The sequence below is a fragment of the Martes martes genome, assembly GCF_963455335.1.
Source record: "Martes martes genome assembly, chromosome: 10".
Taxonomy (NCBI): domain Eukaryota; kingdom Metazoa; phylum Chordata; class Mammalia; order Carnivora; family Mustelidae; genus Martes; species Martes martes.
The window spans coordinates 44,281,645-44,309,201 of NC_137898.1; the positions used below are offsets into that span (position 1 = coordinate 44,281,645).

The following is a 27,557-nucleotide window of genomic DNA, read 5'->3' on the forward strand; positions in this document are numbered from 1 at the left end:
AGGGTAAGGTTGGGGGCAATTTGATTATCATTAGAAAACTAATGCAGACATTCAGATGATTTCTTCCACATCTGATCCATCCCCACCATCATTTTCATTTGGCTGTCAGCCATCTTTAAAAGTGTTTGTTTTGGAGCACCTGGGTGGCTTAGTCAATTAAGCAGCTGCCTTCATCTCAGGTCATGATCCCAGAGTCCTGGGATTGAGCCTCACATCAGGCTCCCTGCTCGACAGGGAGTCTGCTTCTCCCTCTGCCTCTCCCCCAGCTTGTGCTCTCTCAGATAAATAAATAAAACCTCAAAAAAATAAATAAATAAAAATTGTTTTGTTTTTTAAAGCTCTCTTATTCTTTACTTATAGAACAGAAATAGTTATTACTTTGGGAGCTACTTATATATCAGAAACTAGACTTAAGGCATTTATGTTTTTAATTTATAAAATGTATTTTTTAGAGTATTGATTTACTTTTTTCCTCACTCAGTTATAAATAGCATTTACTTCTGATAATATTTTAGCCTCTGTTCTGAAAAATCACTTTAGTTTCAAGAATTTATCATACACTTAACAATATTTAATTTGGCAATAGAAAGACCAAAGAATGGATTTTATTTTTCTGCTAAAAATGTATATATACACGTTTTTTTTAGGCAGAAGATGATAAAACACCTGTGGATTTAAACAAACACCTGCATCAAATGGAAAAACCTTACAAAGAAGTCATGACAAGGTGTGGCATCTAAAACATTAATTTCAGGTTTTCAAGCTTTGCTTTTGGATGTGAATACCTTTATTTTGGTGAATAAAACAAAGTATTTGTATATAGTATCCTTCAGTCACAATAATTGTTCTTTATTTCAGATACCCTGTTGAAGAACTTTTAGATTCTTATCACAACCAAGTGGAACTGGCTCTTCAAATTGAAGTATGTCTTAATTCACATTTTGGCATGATGACTTAAGGATTCTTGTCTTTGTTCTATCTTAAATATTAGTGTGGTGGTGGAGGAAATACTGTAGAAGGATGATTAAAACTATATTCTTGATGTTGACATTTGATGACTTGTTTTCTGAGGCATCTTATTAACCAAAGTTCTCAATATTGCATGAGTCAGCACTTCACCTCACTTCAGCTTTATTAGTAAGATGAGCCTTCAGTTCAATTCAGATAGCATTAACTGAATGTTTACTATGTGCCGGATGCTGGAGTTATGAAAATGAAAGATCTAGTCCCCATTTACCAAGAACTTTAAACTAGTGATGGATTTAAACAAAATTTCATATAGTATAGTAAATGTAGTATAGAGGTATACATGGCGTTCTTTGGGAGATCGAAGAAGGGCACTCCTCCAACTTGAGAGTTTATGGAAAGCCTCTAAGAAGGGAGTTTGCTTGAGCCAAGTCAACAGTATGGGTTAGCTAGAAGATAGTTGGGAAGGGCACGTGAACAGCACACAGGTTTGATACAGATGTGAAGTATATGTGTTTCTATAATAGAGTACAGAGTGTGACAGGAAGATTGGGAGAGGACACTGGAGATACCAGATATAAGTTACCACTTTATAATCCATTTTAACTTCTAATCTGTCCTCTAGATTAGAGGACCATATCCAGTCCACTTTCTATTTTTGTAAATAAACAATTTTTGGAACACAGCCACACTCATTAGTTTACATATTTTCTGTGACTGCATTTGTGCTCTAATACTAGAGTTGAGTAGTTGGGACAGATACTGTATATTCTGCAAAATCTAAATAATTTACTATTTGCTATTTTATGGAGAAGGTTTGCTGACCCCTGCTTTAGCCATTAAAGGTATTTTTAGCTGATGATAGGGGGTTAGTTGGGGTGAGTGACTTGTTTAGTCCTAAGCTTTGAAATCCCTCTGGCCACACTGTGTAAGTTACATTGAATTCTGGCAGGATTGGTTTCAGGGAGACTACTTGGGAAGGTGTTTTATAGTATTCCAAGTGAAAGATAATGTGTGTGGCCAAGGCAAGAAGGAGGGATCTGACTAACAATATTTAGGAGATAAAATTGGCAGGATTTTGGTAAGTAATGAGATGTAAGAGAAGAAATAGTGAAGGATGACTCTTAAATTTCTAGCTACTAATACATTCTTGTCAGCATATAAACATATTCATTTATTCGGTACATGTTGAATATCCTCATTGTGAGGCTTGCTGTAGGTGCTGAGGATATGGCAGCAAACAAATGAAACTGTAATCCCAGCTCTTAGTTTACACTCTAGTTGGATGAGACAGACAATAAAACTAGCAAAACATGTGCTGTATCAGGTGGTAAGCACTACAGAGAAAAATAAAGGAGGGTAATGTTTCAGTTTCAACATTTGTATTCAGAGAAGGCCTTATTAAGAAGATGAAATTGAGCAAAGAACTAGAGAGAAAGAAACTATCTGGTTATCTAGGGGAGGAGGAGGGTGCCTAGTATATATAAGGTCTGTCTTTCTAGCTAGAATAGAGTGAGGAAGAGGGGAGAGAATGGAAACAAATCAATTAGGAAGATGTTTTGTTAGCTGCAGAGGGTGGATGGGGGGAGAGGGGTGGGAGAGGGAGAAACCAGGAGAGGGGCAGATTTGGATGGAAGATATGGAACTTAATTTTGGACTTTATGTTTGTGATGCCTTTTGTTCACCTTAATAGCAGTGTTAAGTAGGCAAAGCTGGGTGCAGGGGTTGATCTCACAACCCTGAGATCATGACCTGAGCTGAAGTCAAGAGTCAGACACTTAACTGACTGAGCCACCCAGGTGCCCCTTTGTTCCGTTTACTTTTAATGCTTTTCCTCCAGATATTTGCATGGTTTACCCATCAGTTTAAGGTCTCCACTCACATGTCTTATCACAGGTGTCTTCATGACCATCTTATCTAAAATAGTAACTAAAAAATAAAATTAAGTAGTGACTATCATTTATTATCCACATTTTTTATAGCTTTATTGTGGTATTATTTATATACCATAAAATGTACCCATTAGATGTATATAATTCAATGATTTCGTTTAGTAAATTAATAAAATTGTATAATTATCACCACAATCTAGTTCTTTAGAACATTTTCATGACCCCCAAATTTTGCATTTGCTGCTTTACAGTCATTCCCCATTCCCAGACCCACCCACAGATAACGCCCAATCTGGTTCCTGCTTGATAGATTTGCCTTTAATGGAGATTTCATGTAAATGGAATCATATCCTATGGAATCTTTTATATTTGATTTTTTTTTCACATATCCTACTGTTTTTAAGCTCTGTCCATGTTGTATATAAGTTGTAGTGTGTATCCACAGTTGGCTACTTTTTTTTTTTAATTGCTAAATACTTTCATTGTATGGATACACCATATTTTGTTTTTATCTGGCCACCAAATAATGGACATTTTGTCAGTTTACAGTTTTTAGTTATGAGTTATGCTGCTATAAACATTCACATATAAATCTTTGTACATTTTAATTTAGCTTTTAGGGGAGATCAGGAAGTTTTAGAAGTTTTGATTCCTACTGGCCTTAATTTTCTAGAGATAAGGTATTAATTTATTTTAGTAAAGTGAAGTTAGGGTAGCGGCAAATGTTTTGAGCCAAGGAATAATGGTTTGGCTTCATATTCTAAGAAGAATGGGAAAGAGAACTGACCAAGAACAAGTAAAAGGAATGTTAAGTAGCTTGCAAGTTTCTGCTGAAATTAGGGAATGTTGAATCTGTACAGTTCTGAGATTTTCTCTGAAAGTATTCAGCTATTCACCTGGTAGAAGAAGCAGAGAATAGTATCTGAGCTCAAAGACTTCGTTTAGTCAGAGTGAATGTGTGAGAACAAAGGAGATTGTGATCAGAGTATGTATGATATTGTAGTTTAGATTCTGATAGGGTATAATTTGGGGGTTGAAGATGCTATGAATTTTCCACGCGGACATTTATATAACTGAGGCTTACAGGATATAGGGCAGAAAGTCGGGGGAATATCCAGAGCAAAAATAGGGTGTACAGTGGGGGAAATGACTACATGTCAATTGTCAGGCAGATCAGGCCATTAGAGGACAAATTAGAAGACAGGAAATATAGTAGTAGAACAGGGAAAATTAGAGAGTCATTAATTAATAAAAAGTAGTTAATTACTATAAAGAGTAAAAGAGGATTCTAAAGAAGGATTTGACATATTATGGCTTGTGTGCTAAATCTGGCCTGTTGCCTATTTTTGTAAATAAAGTTTTATTGGAACACAGCTTATTAGTTCATGTATTATCAGTATCTGTTTTCACACCATAATAGCAGAGTTGAATTGTGACAGAGACGATGAGGCCCTCCAAGCCTAAAACGTTTACTCTCTGGCCTTTAAAAAGTTTGCCAATCATGCTTTGAGGGGTCCAGCAGTAATAATAGGTGCGAAAAAGCTGTTAGCTCTAGGTTGAGGAACAATGGATAGTGAAGGAATTCTAAGGACTTATGATAGAACCTCCCCTCCAACCTCAGGCTAAAATTCAGCCCCTTTTTTTGAAATCCAGCCTCTTCCAAGAGGGTTTGGCTATCTCAGGGACACATGGATTGTCTATAGCAAAGAACCTTAATAGAGTTGTCAGATTGGGAGACCATGGCCTGGGGTGGAGGTCGGGTTGGGAGGGGGGGTGGGTAGCAGCTGGAGCTGGTCTTTGAGGATCACTGGGATCTGATGCTGAAGTAAAAAGTAGAGGGTTAGAACCCTGATGAGAAGTGTCTTCATGCTGCTGTTGTGTGAGTGTCCCTTTGGTGCCCTCTATTGACAAAACCTAACATTGTGTCAGCTGGCAAAGGAAAAATGTTTATAGGTCTAGCTTCAGTATCACAAAGTAGAGCAAAGAAGGATGGATTTGAAATTGATAGACAATAAATTGATGACTGGCACATAAAAACTGATGGGGAGTAGTATAGGAGAATGACCTGAGCCTCAAAACTGGAAAGGTTTTTGCATGAAGATGTAGGAATAGAAGCAGAAATAAAAGTTACCTAAGCCAAAGTGGGGAGCTAGAAAACAGACTGTCAGGTCCTGAGGACTGGAGGGTAATTGGGTATTTGAGAGAATGAGGTGGTTTTATTTAAGCATGAAGGTACAGGGAGCATTTAGTTTATGGTTGCCAAGCCTCAAGGGTGGAAAAGTTTAAATTTTTAAGGGATGGTACAGTACTAAGTTTCAGCCCATTCTAATAGTACTTGGCCTATAAGGTTGGCTTAACTGTTTGATGAGTTCATTCATTATGTAAAAATGTTTCTTAATGAGATATATACTTTAAAATGATGAGGAATGGGGAGGGAGTTTTAAATATTCTCATCGCATAACTGATTTTATAATATATTTGTACATGTATACTTTTGAATCATGGTGAAATCAACTGTGTTTGAATACTCTGGAGGGATAGTCCTCAAGGAAGTTTTTTCATGAGACAAAATGTAAAAAGTGATGGTTGTACAGATGTAAATGATGCTTAGAAGTTGATTTAACGATTCATAACTGTGGCCCAATGTTATTAATATTTGGCCAGCCTCTGAAGAACTTGGTTTCTGATACCAAATTTTTGGCAGGCAGGATTGGTGTTTTTAATATGGAACTTAATCCCAAATGAGAATAAAAAATAACTCCAGTTTTTTTTAATGACTTAACAATTTGTTAATAATTTATTATTCAGATGAAATTAATGGCATTTGTATATGAATAATTGTCTCTTGCAAAGTGAAAAATCAGACACAGTTTTTCCTATTCAAAATAAAATAGATAATTGAAAAGGTTATCTTGTATCTTTTTCGTCACAAAGAGGAAAGGATATCTGTTCTTAAGCACATCTAAAATGTCTAGTTTCTGACTTTATCTTTTCTGAAACAGATCCTTTAAATTCTACATACTTACGTTTATTTTACTTTTTTATTTTTAAAGAACCAGCACCGAGCTGTAGATCAAGTAATTAAAGCTGTAAGAAAAATCTGTAGCGCTTTAGATGGTGTAGAGACTCTTGCCATTACAGAAGCAGTAAAGAAGCTAAAGAGAGCAGTTAATCTCCCGAGGAGTAAAAGTGCTGATGTGAGTATTCTTTTAGTAATTAGCATTTTGTTAAATGCAAGTATGTATTTCAGTGAGTATCTGTCACTTAAACTGGGAGATTTTTGCTTCTTCTGGACAATGTGTTACCACTTTAACCTTGGCTTTCACTTTTGAGTTGATTTGGTCACTTACTTGGTAAAGTTGGGAATTCCTGAGAGGAGATGGGCTGCTTTGGAAGGGCTTTGTGAGGGTTGATATGAATACATGGATGTCAAACTATAAACCTTTAATGTGTGAAGGAGGAATTGTGGCATAAACAAGTTGGTTGGAGAGTTCAAGGTCGATACTGAGCTTCAGAACCTGGATGGTTATAGTTACCATTTGTCCTTCTGGATGGAAACGTCCATGACTGCCCATGGGAGAAGTTCTACTTTGGCAATAACCTCTTCCTCTTGAAAATATCCAGAAGCCTCACTAATAGTGACTTACTGCCTCAGAAACAACCAGGTTGGGAGTCCTTTCTTGATACCATACTGTTGCTTTTAGTAAAAGCTCTCCCTATGGTATTTCCATGGGGATTTAATTACCTCTGTTCATAGGGTTGTTCATAGCTCTGAGGAAAGGATGAGAGAAGGTGGATTCCAAGACACAATAAATTTAAAGGAAGGAAGAGTTATATTGATGGCATGCCTTTCAGCATATCTAAAAGAAAGCTTTATCAATTCATTCTCACAGAGAGCCTATCTATAGGGTATATAGAAATTTGGGTCTCTTTTCTCTTTTCTCTCTCTCTCTCTCTCTTTTTTTTTAAGAGAGGGAGAGAGAGGCAGGGGAGGGACAGGAGAGGGAGAGAGAGTCCCAAGCGGACTCTGCAGTGAGTGCAGAGCCTGATGCGGTATGACCTGAGCCAAAACCAAGTCAGACAACCAACCAGCTGTGCCACCCAGGCGCCGCATTTTAAGATTTTTTTTTTCTTTCTTTTTTTTTTTTTTTTTTTTTTTTTTGACAGCACAAGCAGGGGGAGCGGCAGGCAGAGGGAGAGGGAGAAACAGTATCCCTGCTGAGCAGAGAGCCCGATGTGGGGCTCAGTCCCAGGACACTGGGATCATGACCTGAGCCAAAGGCAGATGCTTCACCAACTGAGCCACCCAGGCGCCCCAAAGATATTCTTACTATACTAATAGTAAAGCAACTAATGAACTATAAAGCATCATATTAGTGTATTTATCACTTTTGGGTTTCAAATCTTAATTACTAGACTGATTCAATGAGGCAGATTTTGTTTTTGCTGTATCATGCACTAATTTTCAGTTACTCTGATTTTCTTGATAACTAAAAATAATTTGTTCATTTGGTTTGGGCGTTTTCACCCTTTTTTGCATTTTTACTTTGTTTCATTCTGCAGGAACTTTTGGGAGGTTTCCTGATAGAGCATTTAATTTAATTTTTACCTTTAATTTCAGTACATATGGGCAGTTTTCTGACTAATTTATATGTGTGTATGCAGGTGACTTCACTGACTGGAGAAGGAGATATTAGTAAGAATTCATCTAGGGGTATGTCTTTAAGTTCTTTAAATTTTAGCAACAATTGTTGGTTTTTGGGGAATTGTATTAACAATTTCTTTAAATCTAGGATCACTGAATTCTGAAAATCCTGTTCAAGTAAGCATGGACCAGTTAACTGCAGCAATTTATGATCTTCTCAGACTCCATGCAAATTGTGGTAGGAGTCCTACAAACTGTGCCCAAAGTAACAGGAATGTCAAGGAGGCTTGGACAACAACAGAACAGCTTCAGTTTACAATTTTTGCTGCACATGGAATTTCAAGTAATTGGGTATCAAAGTAAGTAACTGTTTAAAATGGAATATGTACAGCTTTACCCAGAAGCTGTTCTAATTCTATAAAATGTTAGCCATGCACTGTTCTCTTAATATTTAAGTGGATGATATAGGGATTACCAGATACCTTTGTGGTTTTCATAAAAATGACAGAGATGTTTGAAGCTGTTGCAGTAAAAAATACCACTCACTACATGCAAAAAAAGGCAGGAAAATATATGTGTATGTTTATAAAGACAAGTACTAATAAATTAGTCAATTTATGACTGTTATTTTTCAGCCTTTCCTTTAGAAAAGGCAGTTTACTGATTGCTAGGCTTTGAAGTCTATAAGGGCATATTTCTTCTACTGAATTTTTTTTTTTAAAGATTTTATTTATTTGACAGATCACAAGTAGGCAGAGAGGCAGGCAGAGAGAGAGGAGGAAGCAGGCTCCCTGCTGAGCAGAGAGCCGTATGCAGGGCTTGATTCCAGGAGCCTGGGATCATAACCTGAGCCAAAGGCAGAAGGTTTAACCCACTGAGCCACCCCGGCACCTTGCCTTTTTGATTTTTTTGTCAGTGCTACAAAGTTTGCCAGCTTCAGCTTATGAAATGACTAATAAAAACTGAAAAGTCTGAATTGAATATTTTTAATGAAATAGTTCCATAATAACTTAATGCTATAAAGTAAAATAAAGACTAGTGAATAGATACTGAACATACATTCTGCTTAAATTGAGCTTTAGATTAAAATACTAGAATACATAATTACTTGAAAGTGATATATTAACATTCAGTAAATATTTACTGAATACCATCTTTGGGCAGTGTTCTTCATACTAGGGATTCAACAGTAAACAAGGCAACAGAAGAATCTCTGCCCTCCTGGAACTTGCCTTTATCTGGGTACTACTGCCATGTGAAGGTATTTGATTCTTTTAAATGTTACAGGGGTAATACCTTCCACATCCTCCATACAGATTCTTATACACACACAAATTTGGGGATACTAATGAGGAAAATAGATACTCGGTAGAAGACAATACAGAAAACTGCAGTGATAATTAAGACGGAAGGAAAGTAAAATGCTGAAGAAAAGAGGGACAAATTGAGTGAGGTTGAGAAAAGTAGTCAAGTAGTTAGCTAGAGGTGTTTTGTGAACTAGTGAGATCAGATTTAAAATATATTCCAAATGATTAATAGATTGTATATATGAACAAAATGGTTAATGTGTAAGCCTAGCAGTAAGTTAGAAATCTAGGAGAATACAGTTTTAATGAACCTAAGGCTCCTAGCCTGCAAGATTGCCTGACGGTATCTAACCAGTTCTGTACTTGTGGCAATTAGGGGCTAAATCATTGCTGTCTAATGAGAATACAATAGCATGTATTCCATGGATGGAAGACTCCTAATAGATTAGAAAGACTTGCTCAGTGCAAGTCAGGCCCATGCATTAATATGCTTAACTGACTCTAGTTACTTAGCAAAGAAAATAGCACCTACGGAAGATAATGTTTCTGCTTTCTCTTCTAAGAATTTACCTAGAAATAAATAATTATTCAGTGCCATTCAGCTAAAATCTAAAGCTAATAACTGATGACAAAGTCGTGAGGAGGTTTCTAGCGCAGCCGCCTTAGACTTGCACTTGGGGATACACGTTTCCTTCTGTATTCCCTCTGCTATACTTTTTCTTTATTTTTGTAGCATTTGCAATAGTTGAATTTTAGATGTTTTCCAAAAATTCAGATGAATGGTGGCCACATAATTTCAGATAATAATCGCTTTTAGAGAAAAATGGATAATGATATGCATTTGTATCAATTAACAAATTTGTATTATCAAATTAAAAAATCTTTCTTTTCTCAGTTATGAAAAATACTACTTGATATGTTCCCTGTCTCACAATGGAAAGGATCTTTTTAAACCTATTCAGTCAAAGAAGGTTGGCACTTATAAGAATTTCTTCTATCTTATTAAATGGGATGAACTGTAAGTGAAAGTTTTGGCTTTTTATTTTTTCAGTATGCCCTCTTTTTTCCATGTATGCATCCTAGTTTTCATTTTTATCACAATTTCCATTAAAGTCCACTAAATTCTTGTATCTTAAGATCTCTCCTAGATATACTATAGAAGATACAAATTCTCATTTAAAAATCTGAAATACTGTTCTGAAAAATGTGTATATTGTTAAATTACAGAACATGCCATTAACTGTTCTTTTAGACTTTTGTCAAGCTAAAACTATAAATTTATATATAATTGTACACACATACCATAGAAATACAGTTTTCATAACATTGCTTAGTTTAGTATTTATTCTGTAATATTGTATATATGAAACCTAGTTCTTGGTTAACATTAGAAAATTAAATCCATGTACAAGATACTTTGCACTGTTAATATTTTTAAAATACTGTTTTTAAACTAAGGGGATGCTTTCACTATTTAGGGAGGTATGTAATTGCAGAACTTTTTATTCTGCATTTATTAAGTGTTTTCCTATTTTTACTTTTTTAAATTACAAAAATAACGCATCTTTGAAAATAATAATACAAAAATATGTATGGGTAAAAACGGTATCATTTTATTTCCAACACTTAACCATCTTATGACTCCTCAGACTGAGCACTTTTGACCCAATGTATCCTTTCAGACTTAAAAAATTTAAAAAGGTAAACATACATGTCTGCCCTTGTGTGTTTGTGTGTGTGTGTATATCTATATTTATGTATAAAATATATTTTATATATATGTATATCTGGATCAGAAATAATCATCTAGTTTTTCCTAAAGGCAATAAAAATGACTATTATTTTCCCTAAAAGTTGACAGTATCAAGTCTTGAGAAAATGCACTAAGAAATTTTTTAAGAACTATTGCATATTTGAAATTTTAATGAAGTTTAATTAAGACTTTTTATAGTACATATTGGCCAGACTTGCTGCTTAAGTAAAAGTTACTTGGGATTAAAGATTTTTTGATAAGTCAAATGAAATGCCTAAAATTGTCAGTCTCATTAAATGGTTAAATTTCATATTTGATCTAATTTGTCTTTTCTATTAATACATTTTTCCCCCCTTAGAATCATTTTTCCTATCCAGATATCACAATTGCCATTAGAGTCACTTCTTCACCTTACTCTTTTTGGAATTTTAAATCAGAGCAGTGGAAGTTCCCCTGATTCTAATAAGCAGAGAAAGGGGCCAGAAGCTTTGGGCAAAGTTTCTTTACCTCTTTTTGATTTTAAACGGTAAGTTTTACTGAATTATGATGGTGAGTTACTGTGGACACATCTGCAATATCAGAACTGGCTAGAGAATGGCATGGGGAACAATGACATATGAGATAATGAGCTACCTCAGTTTTTGCAGTGTGAATAAAAGGAGGTTATTTCAGAGACACAGATCAGAAGAAATTACAAAGTAACTCTGCTATAATTTGAACATATCTACCTGGGTACTTAGAAGATTGTTTGCCACTCACTATTCCAGGAGAAAAGCAGCAGCCAGTTTATGCTCTGTCATTTATGCAAAGTACTATGTTTTTGACATAATAGTCATGGTCTTATAAGTTTCCTTGATACCAATAAAACAACTCCCATTTTTCCTCTTCTCATACTTTTCCCATTCTTCTCCAGAGCTTCAGAGTCTACAGTTGCACATTATTTCCTTCTCTTTACCTAACTGATCTACGCTTGCTGCTGTGGGCCTCAGTCTTTAACCTCCAAAAGTCTCCCATATGTTCAAAACCTTATTGATCCTTAGGGGTAAAGGAATTCCTTTTGAGCCTTGCATCTAATAGCCTTGCGGTAGTATAATTTATCTGGCCTTTCAACTATTTTAATTATGTTTTAAGTAGTATGTTCCATGAGACTATCAAGTGTCTATCTAAATGAGGAAAAAAAAATTGAGTAAGCTCCAGATATTTTTCATACAGTACACAATAACATTTTGATGAGTGATAGCACATTAGCATATTAAAGTATCTCTATAAAGTTGTGCAGTCAAGAAACCTATTATGTTTAATAACAGTTGTATGACAAACACACAGCAGTTGTTACGCTAGGTATTAATCTGAGTGCTGTATATGTATTACACCAACCCTAGGTGTAGGGTTACTGCCTAGGAAGGCAGGTGTTACTATCCCTTTTTACAGAGGGGGAAATCAAAGTAGAGTGAGCTAAAGTGCCTTGCCCTAGGGCACTTAGCTAATAAGGAGTAGAATTGGGATTTCAATCTAGGCAGTCTGGCCTCAGGGTTCTTACTACCCTAAATTGCCATTCTCAAATTTATTTGATACCATGGTACTTTTTTTTTTGTTCTGGAATATATGCTCTAAAACATTGTATTTTGTGGAACAATTTGAGAAGTGATTTAATAACTTATCTGTTCTATAATAAAATTTAAAAATGAAAAAATTTTGCTAATCCAGTTCTACTTCTTTTTCCTCTTAAATGGCAAATACACTTTGGTTTTCTAGTAATCATTTGTTAAAAACATATGTTTGAAACATTGACTTCACCAATTTTGTTCTTAAAATGTTCTTTTCCTATGTACTTAAACATAGCATTTATTCCTTTATTTTTCTCTCTTTAGTTACTTTCCTCCCATTTGAGGAGACAGTATTAGATTTTTTTATCCACTACATTTAGGTCGGCTCAAATTTTATTTGCTATTTGAAGTAATTCTGAACCACCAAAGGCTAGAGAAAAGCAGTTGAAGTTATTATCATTAAGGATGAGTATTTAGAACCTTTTGCTAAATATAATCCATAAGTACTCTAAAACAGAGTATTGGCCATGTGAAGGAGGGAAATTGTGTTCTCAATTGTGATGAATTAGTGTCAGGGAACAGTTATGTGAGAAAATTAAATAATTGCATCATTATCATTAATTTTTATGAATAAGTTAGTTTGGGGGCACCTGGTGGTTCAGTCAGTTAAGCATCTGCCTTCAGCTCAGGTCATGTTCCCAAGAGTCTGGGGATCAAGCCTTACCTTCCTCTGGCTCCCTGCTGCTGTCTCTCCCTCTGTGCCTCCCCCTGCTTGCATGCTTGCCCGCACACATGTGTGCTTTCTCTCTCTCTCTCCTTCGCGCACACGCACACTCACTTTCTCAAATAAATGAATCTTTTTTCTTTTTAAGATTTTATTTATTTATTTATTTGACAGACAGAGATCACAAGTAGACAGAGAGGCAGGCAGAGAGAGATGGAGGAAGCAGGCCCTCTGCCAAGCAGAGAGCCAGATGCAGGGCTTGATCCCAGGACCCTGGGATCTTGACCTGAGCCGAAGGCAGAGGCTTTAACTCACTGAGCCACCTAGGTGCCCCTAAAATCTTTTATAATAAATAAATAAATAAATGTCAGCTCTAAAAACCTTGCTTTTTTTTTTTTTTTTTTTAAATTTGAGAGAGAGTGAGATGACAAGTAGGCAGAGAGGCAGGCAGAGAGAGAGGGGGAAGCAGGCTCCCCGCTGACCAGAGAGCCTGACACGGGGCTCGATCCCAGGACCCTGAGATCATGATCTGGGCCGAAGGCAGAGGCTTAACCCACTGAGCCACCCAGGCGCCCCAAAAACCTTGCTCTTAAAAGAACCATGGATCTTTGCTTAATTAGAGAAAACATCACTTTTTGTCCCTTTTTATTGTGTAGTAATAAATGTTTTTCTAATGTGTGGGTTTTTTTGCTTGTTTTTATGAATGATGTAACACTCTTTAAAAATTCAAGAGAGTAAGGTGAAGGGCAGTTGACTTTTGTTAGACAAATAGTTTGCATCCAGCACTCTGCTATTAAAACAATAAGCAGATGGCATTAAGCTTGGGATTTTGCCAAATAGTGCAGTTGATCTAGGTAGGTAATGTTGTTAGGTCTTAGCATTCAAGAAACACTCAAAGGGAAGATGGTTAAACATTAATTCAAAGTGTTAATGATTTAATTCGGTTAACTTATTGTAGTACAGTGATCAGAAATCCTGGTCTTGAAATTCTTTCTAAAAATAACTTATGTTGGGGTGCGTGGGAGGCTCAGTCGGTTAGGTGTCTGTCTTCGGCTCAGGTCATGATCCCACGGTTCGGGATGGAGCCTCGCCTTGAATTGGGCTTTCTGCTCAGCAGGGGAGCCTGCTTCTTCCTCTCCCTCTGCTTGTGTGCTCTCTCTCTCTTGCTCATTCTGTCTCTCAAATAAATAAATAAATAAAATCTTAAAATAAAAATAATTTATGTTTAAGGTGCAGCCTGCATACAACCTGATAAAATCACTCTCAGAGGGAAGCCAAAAAACTTAGAGGCATTTCAGTCAGCTTCAATAACAGATGAGTTCTTAACTCATTTTTAAATAAACAGAATCAAGCATTTAACCTGCCTTTCCTTAGCAGTTGTAATTCAGGGTTACCAAATAATTGATGTGAGAAAGTTAATAGAAAAATTCCAGCTAGTAGATGCTTGAGAAATGATAGAATATCACAATTTTGTAACCCCTACTGAAATAATAGATTTAGGCCAGGGTTTCTCGGTCTTGGCACTGTTGATATTTTGAGCCAGATCATTCTTTGCTGTGGGAGACTGTCCTGTGCATTGTAGGATCTTTGGCAGCATCCCTGTCTTCTGCCCACTGTTCGCCAATACTACCCTCTAGTTACCAACCAATAGTGCCTCCAGACCTTGCCAAATACCGACTGGGGGCAAAATCACTCTTGGTTGAAAACCATTGATTTAAGTATTGATTATCAGTGCTTGCTTAAAGCCATTAAGTGATTAACTTTTCTGGAACTTCATAATGGGTAGTTTAGACTGACTGGGCCCAAACAAACTGATTATCTTAACTTAACAGAAAGAGAGAGAAACCAAACAGTGTTTCTCTTTATTTGATGTAATAGGAAGTAGTATGCGATTTTACCTTTATTTAAGTATTCTTGCCAGATAACTAAACCTGAATCAGATCAAGCTTCTAGATCTAACTACTACTTTACGAAAGTGTAGGAGATAAAGGGACATCCCTAAATGACACTAGAGGAATGCAATCAGTTAAATCCAGGATATAGAAAATTCTTAGAACAAAAGACCTGTTTTTTTCCAACAAATGGCAAGGATAAAAAAGAAAGGAAGAATGTATAGATAAAAATTAAAAATAAGAGTCAGCAAACTTTTTCTGTAAAGAGTATCAGGTAGAAGTAGTTTAGGCGTTGCGGGTCATAATACAGTTGACACTTGAATAACGGGGGGGTTAGCAGTGCCTTTTTGCACTGCCCCCCTCCCATGTGGTCAAAACCTGCAAATAACTTTGACTCCCCAAAAAACTCAACTAGTAGCCTGCTGATGACCAGATGCCTTATTGATAACACATAGCGATTAATGTGTATTTTGTATATTAATATGTATTACATAGTATATATACATATATTTTTTAAAGATTTTATTTATTTATTTGACCAAGACACAGCGAGAGAGGGAATACAAGCAAGGGGAGTGGAAAAGGGAGAAGCAGGCAGAGGCTTAAAGACTGATCCACCCAGGTGCCCCTTACATAGTATATTCTTAAAGTGAGATAGAGAAAAGAAGATGTTTATTAAGGTCATAAGAGAAAATATATTTATAGTACTATATTGAAAAAAATGAGTGGACCTGCGCAGTTCAAGGGTGTTATTCAAGGATTAACTGTAATCTCTGTCACAAATGCAAAATCAAAGGCAAAAAGCAACAATAGTCAATAAATGAGTGTGGCTTCCTTCTGATAAAAGTTTATTTACAAAACCAGGTGACAGGCCTGGAGTTAGGCCCTTAAATTAAAATATACTTAAAAAGACATCATCCAAATGTAGTGTTGGAAGTTGCTTGGATCTTTATTCAAACAACCAACTTTAAATAAACTTTTGAGACAATGAAACTTGAATACTGATACTCATAGATAGCTGATGATTTTAAGTAATTGTTAATTATTTTAGGAGTGATAATGGTGTTGTACTTATTTTAAAATAAAACAGTGTTTTTGTTTAGAGAGATCTAGAAGTATTTACAGATGAAATAATATCAGAATTTGCCTTAAAATCTAGTTGGGGTGAGGGTGGATCTGAAAAAGAATATAATGTGTCGGAGATTTAAAGGCTGTTAGTGTTCAAGAGAAAACATTAAGACTTTGAGTCTAGTTTTGTAAAGGATATTTGCTGTTTGAATAAAATGAATAAAGTTTGATGAAGCTCATAGTTTTCTTTTATATATCTCATGTTATTTTTCAGAAATTTATTCTGTGTAAAGATATATCAATATCTTAGTGATAAATGTTTTTAATTTAAATTGGTAGTCTAGGGAAAGGGTCAGCACACTCCCGTGTACTGCCTGTTTTTTGTAAATAACAGTTTTGTTAGATTGCAGTATACATTATTTATGTATTATTCATGGCTGCTTTTGCAGTATAACAGCAAAGTTGAGTCTGCAACAGATTGACCCAAAAAGCCCAAAATATTTGCCTTCTGACCCTTTACAGAAAAGGCTTGCTGACCCCTGGTTTAGAGCACAGATACAACTTCTCTTCTGAGATGATTAGTGTTTTGTTGCAAAGTATACTGTATTGGTTTCCTTGGCATGTGGTTTGTTCTTAAGATGAAAGTGAGCCGTTATGTAATCCAAACTATTACCTTGAGATGTATTCCATTGTAGATGATCTTTAAAGACTGTTCTTCACCTTTCTATTTATAAAAGTTGCTTTGGGTGGGGGAGGGGGGCCAAGGGTGGGGTGCCTGCTAGCTCAGTCAGAAGACAGTTCAACTCTTGATCTCTTTTTTTAAAGTTGCTTTGGGAACAAGTGACTCTGAGTCTTTACCCTTTTGTGTTCTATCCTTAACCCCATTCTTCCCAAGATCCATTATTTCATTCTTCCCTCCCTTTGTCCCAGCCCCCACTCATCAATACACTTAACTGAAGTATTAATATTCTATGGAGAGTGACTATGGTATGTTCTTAAAGATGATGCTCTTATCTAATTGATGCTTAATAAATGTTTGGATAAATGTTTGAAATTCATTCCCATGTAATGTGAGTTTTTTGGTGTATGTGTGTGTGTGATGTGAATTTTGAAGCAGTTTTTAAAATGAAAACTACAAAAATAAAATGAAAGCTACAGTATTCTTCTGTCTACATTCATGAAGGTTTTTAACATGTGGAACTAAGCTTCTGTATCTTTGGACTTCGTCACATACAAGTCCTGTTCCTGGAACAGTACCCAGAAAAGGCTATGTGATGGAAAGAATAGTGTTACAGGTAATGGTACTTATTCATACATGGGGAGGTTGAGATTTCTTATTAAGATGTATATGTATTCCATGATTTGGATTGTTAACTAAAGAAGCCTAATTGGTCTTGTTTGATCTTAGGACCTGTCTTCAATTTAAATGTTAATAAACCATTTCCTGTTTCTAAGAAACAGCAAAAAAAAAAGGGGGGGGGGGCTTGTATTCATCCCATGTAATATATGTGCCTTTGAAAATTACCAGTGATGGTAATCACTTTCAGCAAAAGGACAAGAAGTATTAATTCAATATTCAATCTAATAGTCACCCTGATGGCTCAGAATCTGCTTTCTCAAAGACAAATTAATGTGGCAGATATGTGGACTATTTAGCTGCAGTCTGATACACCTCTGTTAAATTTTTAAGGTTGATTTTCCTTCTCCTACGTTTGATGTCATCTATACTACTCCTCAAGTTGACAGAAGCATCATACAGCAACACAATTTAGAAACATTGGAGAATGATACAAAAGGGAAACTTCTTGATATTATTCATAGAGACTCATCACTTGGGTATGCTCCTTTGATTTTTGTTTTGCCTGGGTATTTTCTTACATTGTAAATCTCAAGTTAATAGTTTGTGGGGTTTTTTTTTAAGATTTTTATTTATTTATTTATTTGACAGAGAGAGGGAGAGATCATAAGTAGGCAGAGCGGGGGGTGGGGGTGGGAAGCAGGCTGCCTGCTGAGCAGAGAGCTCGATGTGGGGCTCGATCTCAGGACCCTGAGATCATGACCTGAGCCGAAGGCAGAGGCTTTAACCCACTGAGCCACCCAGGCGCCCCTCAAGTTAATAGTTTATTAAATGCCCTGATTTAGTTCATGATTTAGTAATCTTGGTATGGAAAGTTTTCTTGTTGTTTTTAATTCTATAAAAACCCATATAACTACATAAAACTTTTTTTTTAAGATTTTATTTATTTATTTGTTAGAGAGAGTTCAAGCACAGGCAGACAGAGTGGTAGGTAGAGGCAGAGGGAGAAGCAGGCTCCCCGCTGAGCAAGGAGCCCAATGCAGGACTCGATCCCAGGATACTGGGATCATGACCTGAGCTGAAGGCAGCCACTCAACCAACTGAGCCACCCAGGCATCCCTAACTACATAAAACTTAAAAAATTTGTACAAGTCAAACTTTTACATGATCAAAAGGCAAACAACATTGAGAACTAAATTAACAGTAAATATCAATAGATTTAAAAAAATATATATATATATATATAAAGAACTTCAGTTCTTTAGACAATAGACAAACCAACAACTTAGTAAGAGAAAGAATATGACTAGATAATTTTTTGGAAGAGAAGTACAGTGCCTTTTAAATATCTGAGATGTTTGACCCCTCAGTAATCAAGAAAAGGAAAATCACTGCAATATAATATTTTATACACGTGTCTTAGATGAAAATTAAAATGTCTCATTATATAAAGTATTGATGAGGATACAGAAAAATGGGACTTAAATTGTTGGCTACGGAGCTTTGGGAGATCAAAATCAATAAAGGTCACAATGTACATAGTCTGTAACCTAGTGGTTGTAGTTCCATTTAATTATATGTCTTCAAGAAAACCTTTTATATTTGCTTATGGGGTAAAGAATATTCATTGCGGTATTTGGATTATTGTAAGTGACAGGGAGTGTCCATCAGTAAATGTTCAATTATTGTACCTTTATCCAGTGGAGTATTATGTAACTATTAAGAATGAACTTACAGGGACGCTGAGTGGCTCAGTTGGTTAGACGACTGCCTTTGGCTCAGGTCTTGATCCCGGAATCCCGGGATCAAGTCCTGCATCGGGCTCCCAGCTCCACGGGGAGTCTGCTTCTCCCTCTGACCTTCTCCTCGCTCATGCTCTCTCTCACTGTCTCTCTCTCAAATAAATAAATAAAATCTTAAAAAAAAAAAGAAAAGAATGAACTTATAGCTAGCTATATGTACTAATACGGAAGATGTTAAATGAAGAAAGCAAGGAGCAGAATAGTTTATGTGATATGTTACTATTTACGTAAAGAAAAAAGAATCTACACATACCTATGTATATGCTTTTATATCAATAGACTATCTTTGGAAGGATATGCAATCTTCCTTTTTTTTTTTTAAGCGTATTTGCATCTTTTTTTTTTTTTTAAGATTTTATTTAATTTGACAGACAGAGATCACAGGTAGGCAGAGAGGCAGGCAGAGAGAGGGGAAGGGAAGCAGGCTCGCGGCTGGGCAGAGAGCCCGATGTGGGACTCGATCCCAGGACCCCAGGATCACGACCCGAGCTGAAGGCAGAGGCCTTAACCCACTGAGCCACCCAGGCGCCCTATTTTTTTTTTTTTTTTTTTTTTTATTTATTGGACAGAGAGAGTTAGATCACAAGTAGGCAGAGAGGCAATTAGAGAGAGAGAGGAAGAAGGCTCCCCGCTGAGCAGAGAGCCCGATGCGGGGCTCGATCCCAGGACCCTGAGATCATGACCCGAGCCGAAGGCAGAGGCTTAACCTGCTGAGCCACCCAGGTGCCCCCCTATTTTTTTTTTTTAAGATTTTATTTATTTATTTGACAGAGAGAGATCATAAGTAGACAGAGAGGCAGGCAGAGAGGGAGAAGCAGGCTCCCTGCTGAGCAAAGAGGCTTGATCCCAGGACCCTGAGATCATGACCTGAGCCAAAGGCAGAGGCTTAACTCACTGAGCCACCCAGGCGCCCCAAGGATATGTAGTCTAATAAGATTAATAAGGCAGTTGTCACTGGGAGGGGAACTGGAGGGAAAGACTTTAACTGTGCACCTTTTTGGAATATTTGAATTTTTTCAGTGATCCACATGATATGAATGCATCAGTGCATGTATTTATACACAAAAGTAGATGGATGGGTAGTAAAATAGTGAATATTTTGTTCACATAAACATTTGTCATTAAGACTAAATTAGAGTCTTCCAAACAAGTACTTCTCATTTTGAATGTTCCTCATTTGAGCTGAAAATCATCTTCTAAAATCATCTTCTAATATGTAATAGCATTTTGTTTTTGCATGACATTTGATTTTACTTGTATAAAATGGATGATATCCTTGCTATCTCGTAGGGTGGGTTCTGCTTAATTCAACTGTGATTTCTAGTGCTTGGCATCTGGTTAGAGCTCAATAAATTTTTATCATGCTGAATTATCCTTCATTTTCATAACTAAGACTTTTATCAAGGCAGAATGGTTTCTTTCTATCCCCCAAATTAGAGTACATTAGTAGTGTTGGCTGTATGTTGCATTTTTCTATTCAAAATTAGTATTAATGATTCTACCAAGAAATGGCTGTCCTAAAATGAATAAATTTCCTCTTTGTATTTTTAATCATTGAGATTATAACTGTCATTATGATATTATTGAGAAGTAATTTTATTTTGTTATATATGCAGACTTTCTAAAGAAGATAAAGCCTTTTTGTGGGAGAAACGCTATTATTGCCTCAAATACCCGAATTGTCTTCCTAAAGTACTAGCAAGTGCCCCAAACTGGAAATGGGTTAATCTTGCCAAAACTTACTCACTGCTTCAGCAATGGCCTCCGTTATACCCACTGACTGCTTTGGAACTACTTGACTCAAAGTAAGTTAACCGTGAGTGAATGTACTTCTTCTATTTTATTGTTATCAGTTTTTCCAATAGGGTATATTATGTTGCTGGAGTATTTCCCTTTGTTTTACCATGAAAGCAATTCAGTGCAATATAAATGTGTAAATGTGTATATACTTTTTGTGCTGGGGTTTTTGTTTTTGTTTTTTAAGATTTTATTTATTTGACAGTCAGAGAGGCAGGCAGAGAGGGAGAGGAAGGGAAGCAGGCTCCCTGCTGAGCCTGAGGCCGGCTCTATCCCAATCATGACCTGAGCCAAAGGCAGAGGCTTTAACCCACTGAGCCACCCAGGCGCCCTGTGCTGGGGTTATTAAAAAGAGATGTCATGGGGAGCCTGGCTGCCTCCATTGGTGGAACATGGGACTCTTGATCTCAGGGTGGGGCGGGGGCAGTTATGAGTTCAAGCACCACATTGGGTGTAGAGTTCACTTTTAAAAATTAGAAAAAGAATAGAGTTGTCCTATCATTTTAAACTAACCCAGATCCAGCCTCATATCAGGCTCCCTGCTTAGTGGGGAGTCTGCTTCTCCCTCTGGTCTGCCCTTCACCCTATTCGTGAATGTCCTGCTTGTCCTCTCCGGCTCTCACTCTCTCAGTCAATAAATAAAATCTTTTTAAAAAAATAATAAAATTAGCCTAAAGAGGGATTTAAGTTCTAAATTTTGAATAATTTGTTATATCTTTTTATGATATGGGTCAAAATTTTCATAATTAAACAGTTTCTGAACAGTCCTGAAGTTGGATTTGTATAGTACAGTAAGATTTTTCTTCCTTAAAAAAAAAAAAGAAAGATACTGTTTTTGAATAAAGAGCTATTTGAATATTCTTTGTCACGTATAGATTAAGATTGTGTTTTTAGGAAATACAGCTTCAGGGGCGCCTGAGTGGCTCAGTTGGTTAAGCATCTGCTTTCGGTTCAGGTCATGATTCCAGGGTCCTGGTATTGAGCCCTGCATCAGGTTCCTTGCTCAGCAAGGGGCCTGCTTCTCCCTCTCCCTCTGCCTCTGCTCCTATGTGCTCTCTCTCTTACTCACTCTCTCTCAAACAAATAAATAAAATCTAAAAAAAAAAAAAGAATCGCAGCTTCAGTAGTAAGAAATCACCATTAAATCTTGATTTTTGTGGTGCTTCTTTAGATTTGCAGATCAGGAAGTGAGGTCTATAGCTGTGACCTGGATTGAGGCTATAAGTGATGATGAACTAACTGATCTTCTTCCACAGTTTGTACAGGTGAGTTTTTTACTGGTTTACCTGTTCACCTTACTCTCCACCCATTTTTTATGAGTAGAGAACTTGCTAAAGGATCTCCATTCTGTTTTGATTAAAAGTACTTTTGTGGGAATGTTTAGGTACCTTAAGTTTGGATGTAGTATGAATTTTTTTCCACTATTGTTAACTGCCCCACTTGAATATTTTATATATACACACACACACCTGGATTTTTAATTCTCACATTTTTAGATTCTCAGAACAAACCAGACTTGAACTTTTCCTTGATTTTTCTTTATTAGCCATTTAAACATAACTAATGAATATTATTCCCAAACCTACACTTTTCTGCTTGATTTTATAACGTATATAGCCTAAGTTAATTCATCTGTTTCATTTTTATCAGTGTTATCTTAAATCTTGCTTTATATAGTTTCTCTTTTGATAATTTTATCCTAATAATATGGTATGGGTTTGATCACTAGTAATTCTTATTTTCCTTTATGTGTAGGCTTTGAAATATGAAATTTACTTGAATAGTTCATTAGTGCGCTTCCTACTGTCCAGGGCATTGGGAAATATACACATAGCACACAATTTATATTGGTAAGAGTTAAACTTTTTTTAAGTAATTTATTTCTGTTCCTAGTATTTATAGAGATGGTATACTCTGAAAGTCTAAACAGTATCCTCAAGACTGCTTATGTCAATACCAGATGTTTTATTAAGGGCATTATTATAAAGAAGCCAGATTTTTATGTCCTTAGAAATAAAACCAAAAATGCAAATCTCTTTGCAATAAAAAGCTAACAAAATATTAAGAGCTCCATAATAATGAGTTTTTACTTATATAGCTTAAAATAAATTCCTGGATACCAAAAAAATGAACCTACATTGATATTCAAGAGACATTCATCCAGTTTTCAGAAGTGGCTGACATAACTGTTTTGCTGTATTAGGCTCCTCAAGGATGCCTTGCATGATGCACAGTTTGGTGCCCGATACGAACATGTTTTGGGAGCTCTCCTCTCAGTAGGAGGAAAAGGACTCCGAGAAGAACTTTTGAAGCAGACTAAACTTGTGCAGCTTTTAGGAGGAGTAGCAGAAAAAGTAAGGCAGGCTAGTGGATCAGCCAGACAGGTATGTACCCAAAAGAGGGAATATGAATATTTTGATGTTGAAGGATCTCTATAGTGTTGATGAGTTGTTACTCTTTACCAGTTGATATCCAGTAGACTAAGTATACCTATGCTGTTTTGAACAGATGAATTCAGTTTGTTTAAAACCATAGGAAAAGATTTTACAGCCTAACTCAAAAACGGCTTTTTAATTCCCATGCTTATGAATTCCTTCCTGGTCACAATTCTTGAGTTTCTTTTTCATTATTTTGTTTTTAACTTTTTTGTAACTATAAAAGTAATGCAAGTATGAGTTGATGCTAATGTTTAAGAAATCCAAATAATAAATTTATAGGATAAAAATTTTTTATTAAAATGTCAAATTAATGTAAAAATTAAAATCTTCCAGTTCATTTTCTCCCTGTTAGGTATCTATTATTCATAGTTTGCTTTATGTCCTTTCTGGTCTTTTGTATGACTTTATACATATATGCACTTAAATATCTACACAAATATTTGGATTTTTAAAAATTTTTTATAGAAATAAACATATATACATATATACATGCATACATATATACATACATATTATTCTTGAGATAAAATTCACCTATTTAATTCATTCTCTTTTAGTACATTCACAATGTTTTGCAGCCACTACCACTAATTCCAGAACATTTTCATCATAGCAAAAAGAAAGCCTGTACCCACTAACTTTACATTCCTCATTCCCTCCCTCTCCCAGGCTCTGGTAAGCATTAATCTGCTTTCTATTCTGTGGTTGTACCTATTCTGGACATTTCATTTAAATGAAATTGTACAATATGTGGCCTTTGTGTCTGGTTTCTTCACTTTGCCTAATATTTTCAAGGTTCATCCATATTCTAGCATGTATGAGTACTTCACTCCTTTTTATAGTTGAATAATGTTCCATTATTAGATAGACTTTGTTTATAGATAGATAGATACACTTTGTTTATAGATAGATACACTTTATAGATAGATACACTTTGTTTATCTATTCATGTGCAAGTTTTTGTTAGGATACCTCTTTTTTTTTTAATATGGAACGCTTCACGAATTTGCGTGTCATCCTTGCGCAGGGGCCATGCTAATCTTCTCTGTATCGTTCCAATTTTTAGTATATGTGCTGCCAAAGTGAGCACTAGGATACCTCTTTTAACTTTATCTAGGAGTAGAATTACTGGGTTATAAAGCAATTTTTATGTTTAACTTTTTGAGGAACCACCAAACCTTTATCCAAAGTAGGTTCATCATTTTATATTTCTACTAGCAATGTATGAAGATTCCAACTTCTCCACATCCTCACCAACATTTGTTATTTTCTGCCTTTTAAAAAAAAATGATAGTCATCAAATTTGAGAGGCAGAGCGGGGGGTTTGGGGGTGGGGAGGGAAAAAAGGAAACAAGATGGGATCAGGAAGGAGGCAAACCATAAGAGACTCTTAATCTTACAGAACAAACTGAGGGTTGCTGGGGGGTGGAAGGGTAGGGATGGGGTGGTTGGGTTATGGACACTGGGGAGGGTATGTGCTATGGCGAGTGCTGTGAAATGTGTAAGCCTGATGATTCACAGACCTGTACCCCTGGGGTAAATAATACATTATATGTTAATAAAAATAATTTTTAAAAATGGTAGTCATCTTAGTGGGTATGAAGTAGTATCTCCTTGTGGTTTTGATTTGCATTTTCCTAATGATCAGTGATTTTGAGCACATTTTTATGTGTTTGTTGACCATTTGTATATCTTCTTCAGAGAGTTTCTGTTCTTAGTTTTTGGTTTTTTTTTAAATGGTTTGTCTTTTTGTTGTTGAATTGTTCTTTATGTATTTGGGATGTTAGACCCTTGTCAGAGACACTGTAAATATTTTCTCTCAGGCGCCTGGGTGGCTAAGTTGGTTAAGTGATTGCCTTTGGCTCAGGTCATGATTGTGGAGTCCCGAGATCAAGTCCTGCATCGGGCTCCCAGCTCCGTGGGGAGTCTGCTTCTCCCTTCTGACCTTCTCCACTTTCATACTCTCTCTCACTGTCTCTCAAATAAATAAATAAAAATCTTTAAAAAAAATATTTTCTCCCATTCTTTGAATTATCTTTTTATTTCCTTGGTAGTGTCCCTTAATGCACAAAAGTTACTAATTTTATGAAGTTTATTTATCCTTTTGTTGCTTGTGCAATTGATAACTAAGAATTTGTGGTCAAATCCAAGGTCACAAAGATATACAGCTATGTTCTAGGAGTTTTATTGTTTGCTCTTATATAAGTCTTCGATCCATTTTGAGTATTTTTTAATATGCTTGGAAGTAAGGATTCAACTTTATTCTTTTACATATAATTATTCAGTTGTTCTGGCACCATTTTTGTTATTTCAGTTTTTGTACAATTTTCTCCCTTCATAATGATATGATAGCCAGACTTTGTCTTAACTGGGGGGTCTGTAAACACTGGCCTATTCAACCCACTTAAAAGCGAGGTAAATGCTGCTTTTTGAAGTGGTCCCACCATGGAACCTCTGGTCATCCAACCAAATCACTTTATCTTCACTATAATGTGCAGCCACTTTATTTAATCTCATTCCAGACTTTAACTTTTCCATAGCTTCCATGATTTTCCCCATGTTTTTCACATAGAATGTCTGCCACCACCTTGGAACCATGAGACTTCTTGTCAGCACTGTCTCTCCTAGAGGCTGCTCACCACTCCCCCTCAGCACCCTGCCTTTTCCAGATCTGCTTTTTCCCTTGGGCAGCGTCTTCAAAACTTCTCAGCACCATTTGTTGAAGAGACTGTTCTTTCCCATAAATGATCTTGGCACCTTTGATAAAAGTCAGTTGACCATAGACATATAGGTCTGAATTCTAGTTCATTGATCTATAAGATTATCCTTATGCCATACTGTTTTCATTATTGTAGCTTTGTGGTAATTTTTGAAATCAAGAAATATGAGCTTTCTAACTTTTCTTTTTCAAGGGTTTGTTGTTGTTGTTGTTTTGGTCTATTCAGAAGTCTCTTGCAATTTTGTCTGAATTTTAGGATCATCTTGGACATTGCTACTAAAAGGAAGTTGGAATTTTGATAAGAATTGTGTTAAGTCTGTGGGGAGCCTGGGTGGCTCAGTGAGTTAAGTGTCTGCCTTCATCTCAGGTCATGATCCCAGGGTCCTGGGATTGAGCTCTGCATTGGGCTCCCTGCTTAGCAGGGATCCTGCTCCTTCCTCTCCATCTCTGCTCCTCGTGCTTCTGCTCTCCCTCCCTAACCTCTCTCTCTCACTCTCTGTCAAATAAATAAAATCTCTAAAAAAAAAAAAAAAAAAAAAAGTGTGTTGAGTTTGTAGATTAATTTGGAAAATACTGCAATCTTAATAATATTAAGTCTTTCAGTTCATGAACACAGGATATCTTTTCATTCGTCTAGATCTTTAATTTCTTTCAGCAATTATGTGGGGGGTTTTTTGGTGGGGTTTTGTTTTGTTTTGCAAATTGCTCTTTTTTTATTTCATCTTAGAGAATTTATGTGAGGACCTATAGTCACACCTCATGTTTCTTAATGGGTACATAGTATTATAAGGTATTGTAAATTGTGAACTGTTACCTTTGTAGGTCATTGACACATTTTTCTTTTTCCATTCCTACAGTGAATATAGTGTATAAGTATTTGCCCCTTTGCTACTATTTCCTTGTATGATATTCCTATAGGTGAAATAGCTGAGTCAGGAACTTTGTATATTTTTAGTTAAATCTTTTTCTCCACCAATAGATTATGAAAGTATCTTTTTCTGCCCTGTTGCTGGGACTGGGGTGTTAACCTTAAATTTTTAAACTGTCAGGAAAAATTACATCTCATTTCTGTTTAATTTCTATTTATTTGATTGTTAGAGACTTTTAATTAATATGTTAAATAAACCATATGTACCCCCCCCATGTTTATAAGCCTTTGCCCGTTCTAATTCTAAAATTAACACTTTAGCAACAACTTGTTTTTGACCATTTGACAGTTGGGCATTTTAAAATTTGGGTTGGTCCACAACATAATTTTTTTGTCTTAAAAATAGGTCTTCCTGGGGTGTCTGGGTGGCTTAAGCGTCTGCCTTTGGCTCGGGTCATGATCCCAGGGTTCTGGGATCAAGCCCTGCATCAGGCTCCGTACTCAGTGGGAAGCCTGCTTCTCCCTCTCCCACTCCCCCTGCTTGTGTTCCCTCTCTTGCTGTGTATCTCTCTGTCAAATAAATAAAATCTTTTTAAAAAGTAGATCTTTATTTTCAGTATGTACTTATAGTGTCATTCTCTTTTCCTAGGTTGTCCTTCAAAGGAGTATGGAACGAGTACAGTCCTTTTTTCTAAGAAATAAATGCCGTCTTCCTCTCAATCCAAGTCTTGTTGCAAAAGAATTAAATATTAAGGTGACATATAAAATACTAATAAGTTAATATTATACTTCATAATTGTAGGGAAAAATGTGTAGGAAGAAAGCAGATGGGCTGATATACT

The 27,557-nt window shown here is 36.1% G+C and overlaps 1 protein-coding gene and 1 pseudogene across 2 annotated transcripts in view; one reads left to right on the forward strand and one right to left on the reverse strand.

Moving 5' to 3' along the window:
* Positions 1 to 27,557, forward strand: part of PIK3C2A (phosphatidylinositol-4-phosphate 3-kinase catalytic subunit type 2 alpha) — a 98,477-nt gene that overhangs the window by 46,785 nt on the left and 24,135 nt on the right. The window contains exons 7-20 of the mRNA XM_080815469.1: positions 648 to 727; positions 859 to 922; positions 5,912 to 6,055; positions 7,524 to 7,572; positions 7,652 to 7,862; positions 9,706 to 9,828; positions 10,922 to 11,089; positions 16,978 to 17,089; positions 17,485 to 17,630; positions 20,510 to 20,698; positions 21,862 to 21,955; positions 22,446 to 22,540; positions 22,894 to 23,074; positions 27,365 to 27,469. Coding sequence (XP_080671595.1) covers positions 648 to 727; positions 859 to 922; positions 5,912 to 6,055; positions 7,524 to 7,572; positions 7,652 to 7,862; positions 9,706 to 9,828; positions 10,922 to 11,089; positions 16,978 to 17,089; positions 17,485 to 17,630; positions 20,510 to 20,698; positions 21,862 to 21,955; positions 22,446 to 22,540; positions 22,894 to 23,074; positions 27,365 to 27,469 — 1,761 coding nt within the window. The remainder of the gene's footprint in view (positions 1 to 647; positions 728 to 858; positions 923 to 5,911; positions 6,056 to 7,523; positions 7,573 to 7,651; positions 7,863 to 9,705; positions 9,829 to 10,921; positions 11,090 to 16,977; positions 17,090 to 17,484; positions 17,631 to 20,509; positions 20,699 to 21,861; positions 21,956 to 22,445; positions 22,541 to 22,893; positions 23,075 to 27,364; positions 27,470 to 27,557) is intronic.
* Positions 25,396 to 25,675, reverse strand: LOC308351884 (peptidyl-prolyl cis-trans isomerase NIMA-interacting 4-like; annotated as a pseudogene). Its single transcript has one exon. The product of its transcript is annotated as a peptidyl-prolyl cis-trans isomerase NIMA-interacting 4-like (transcript).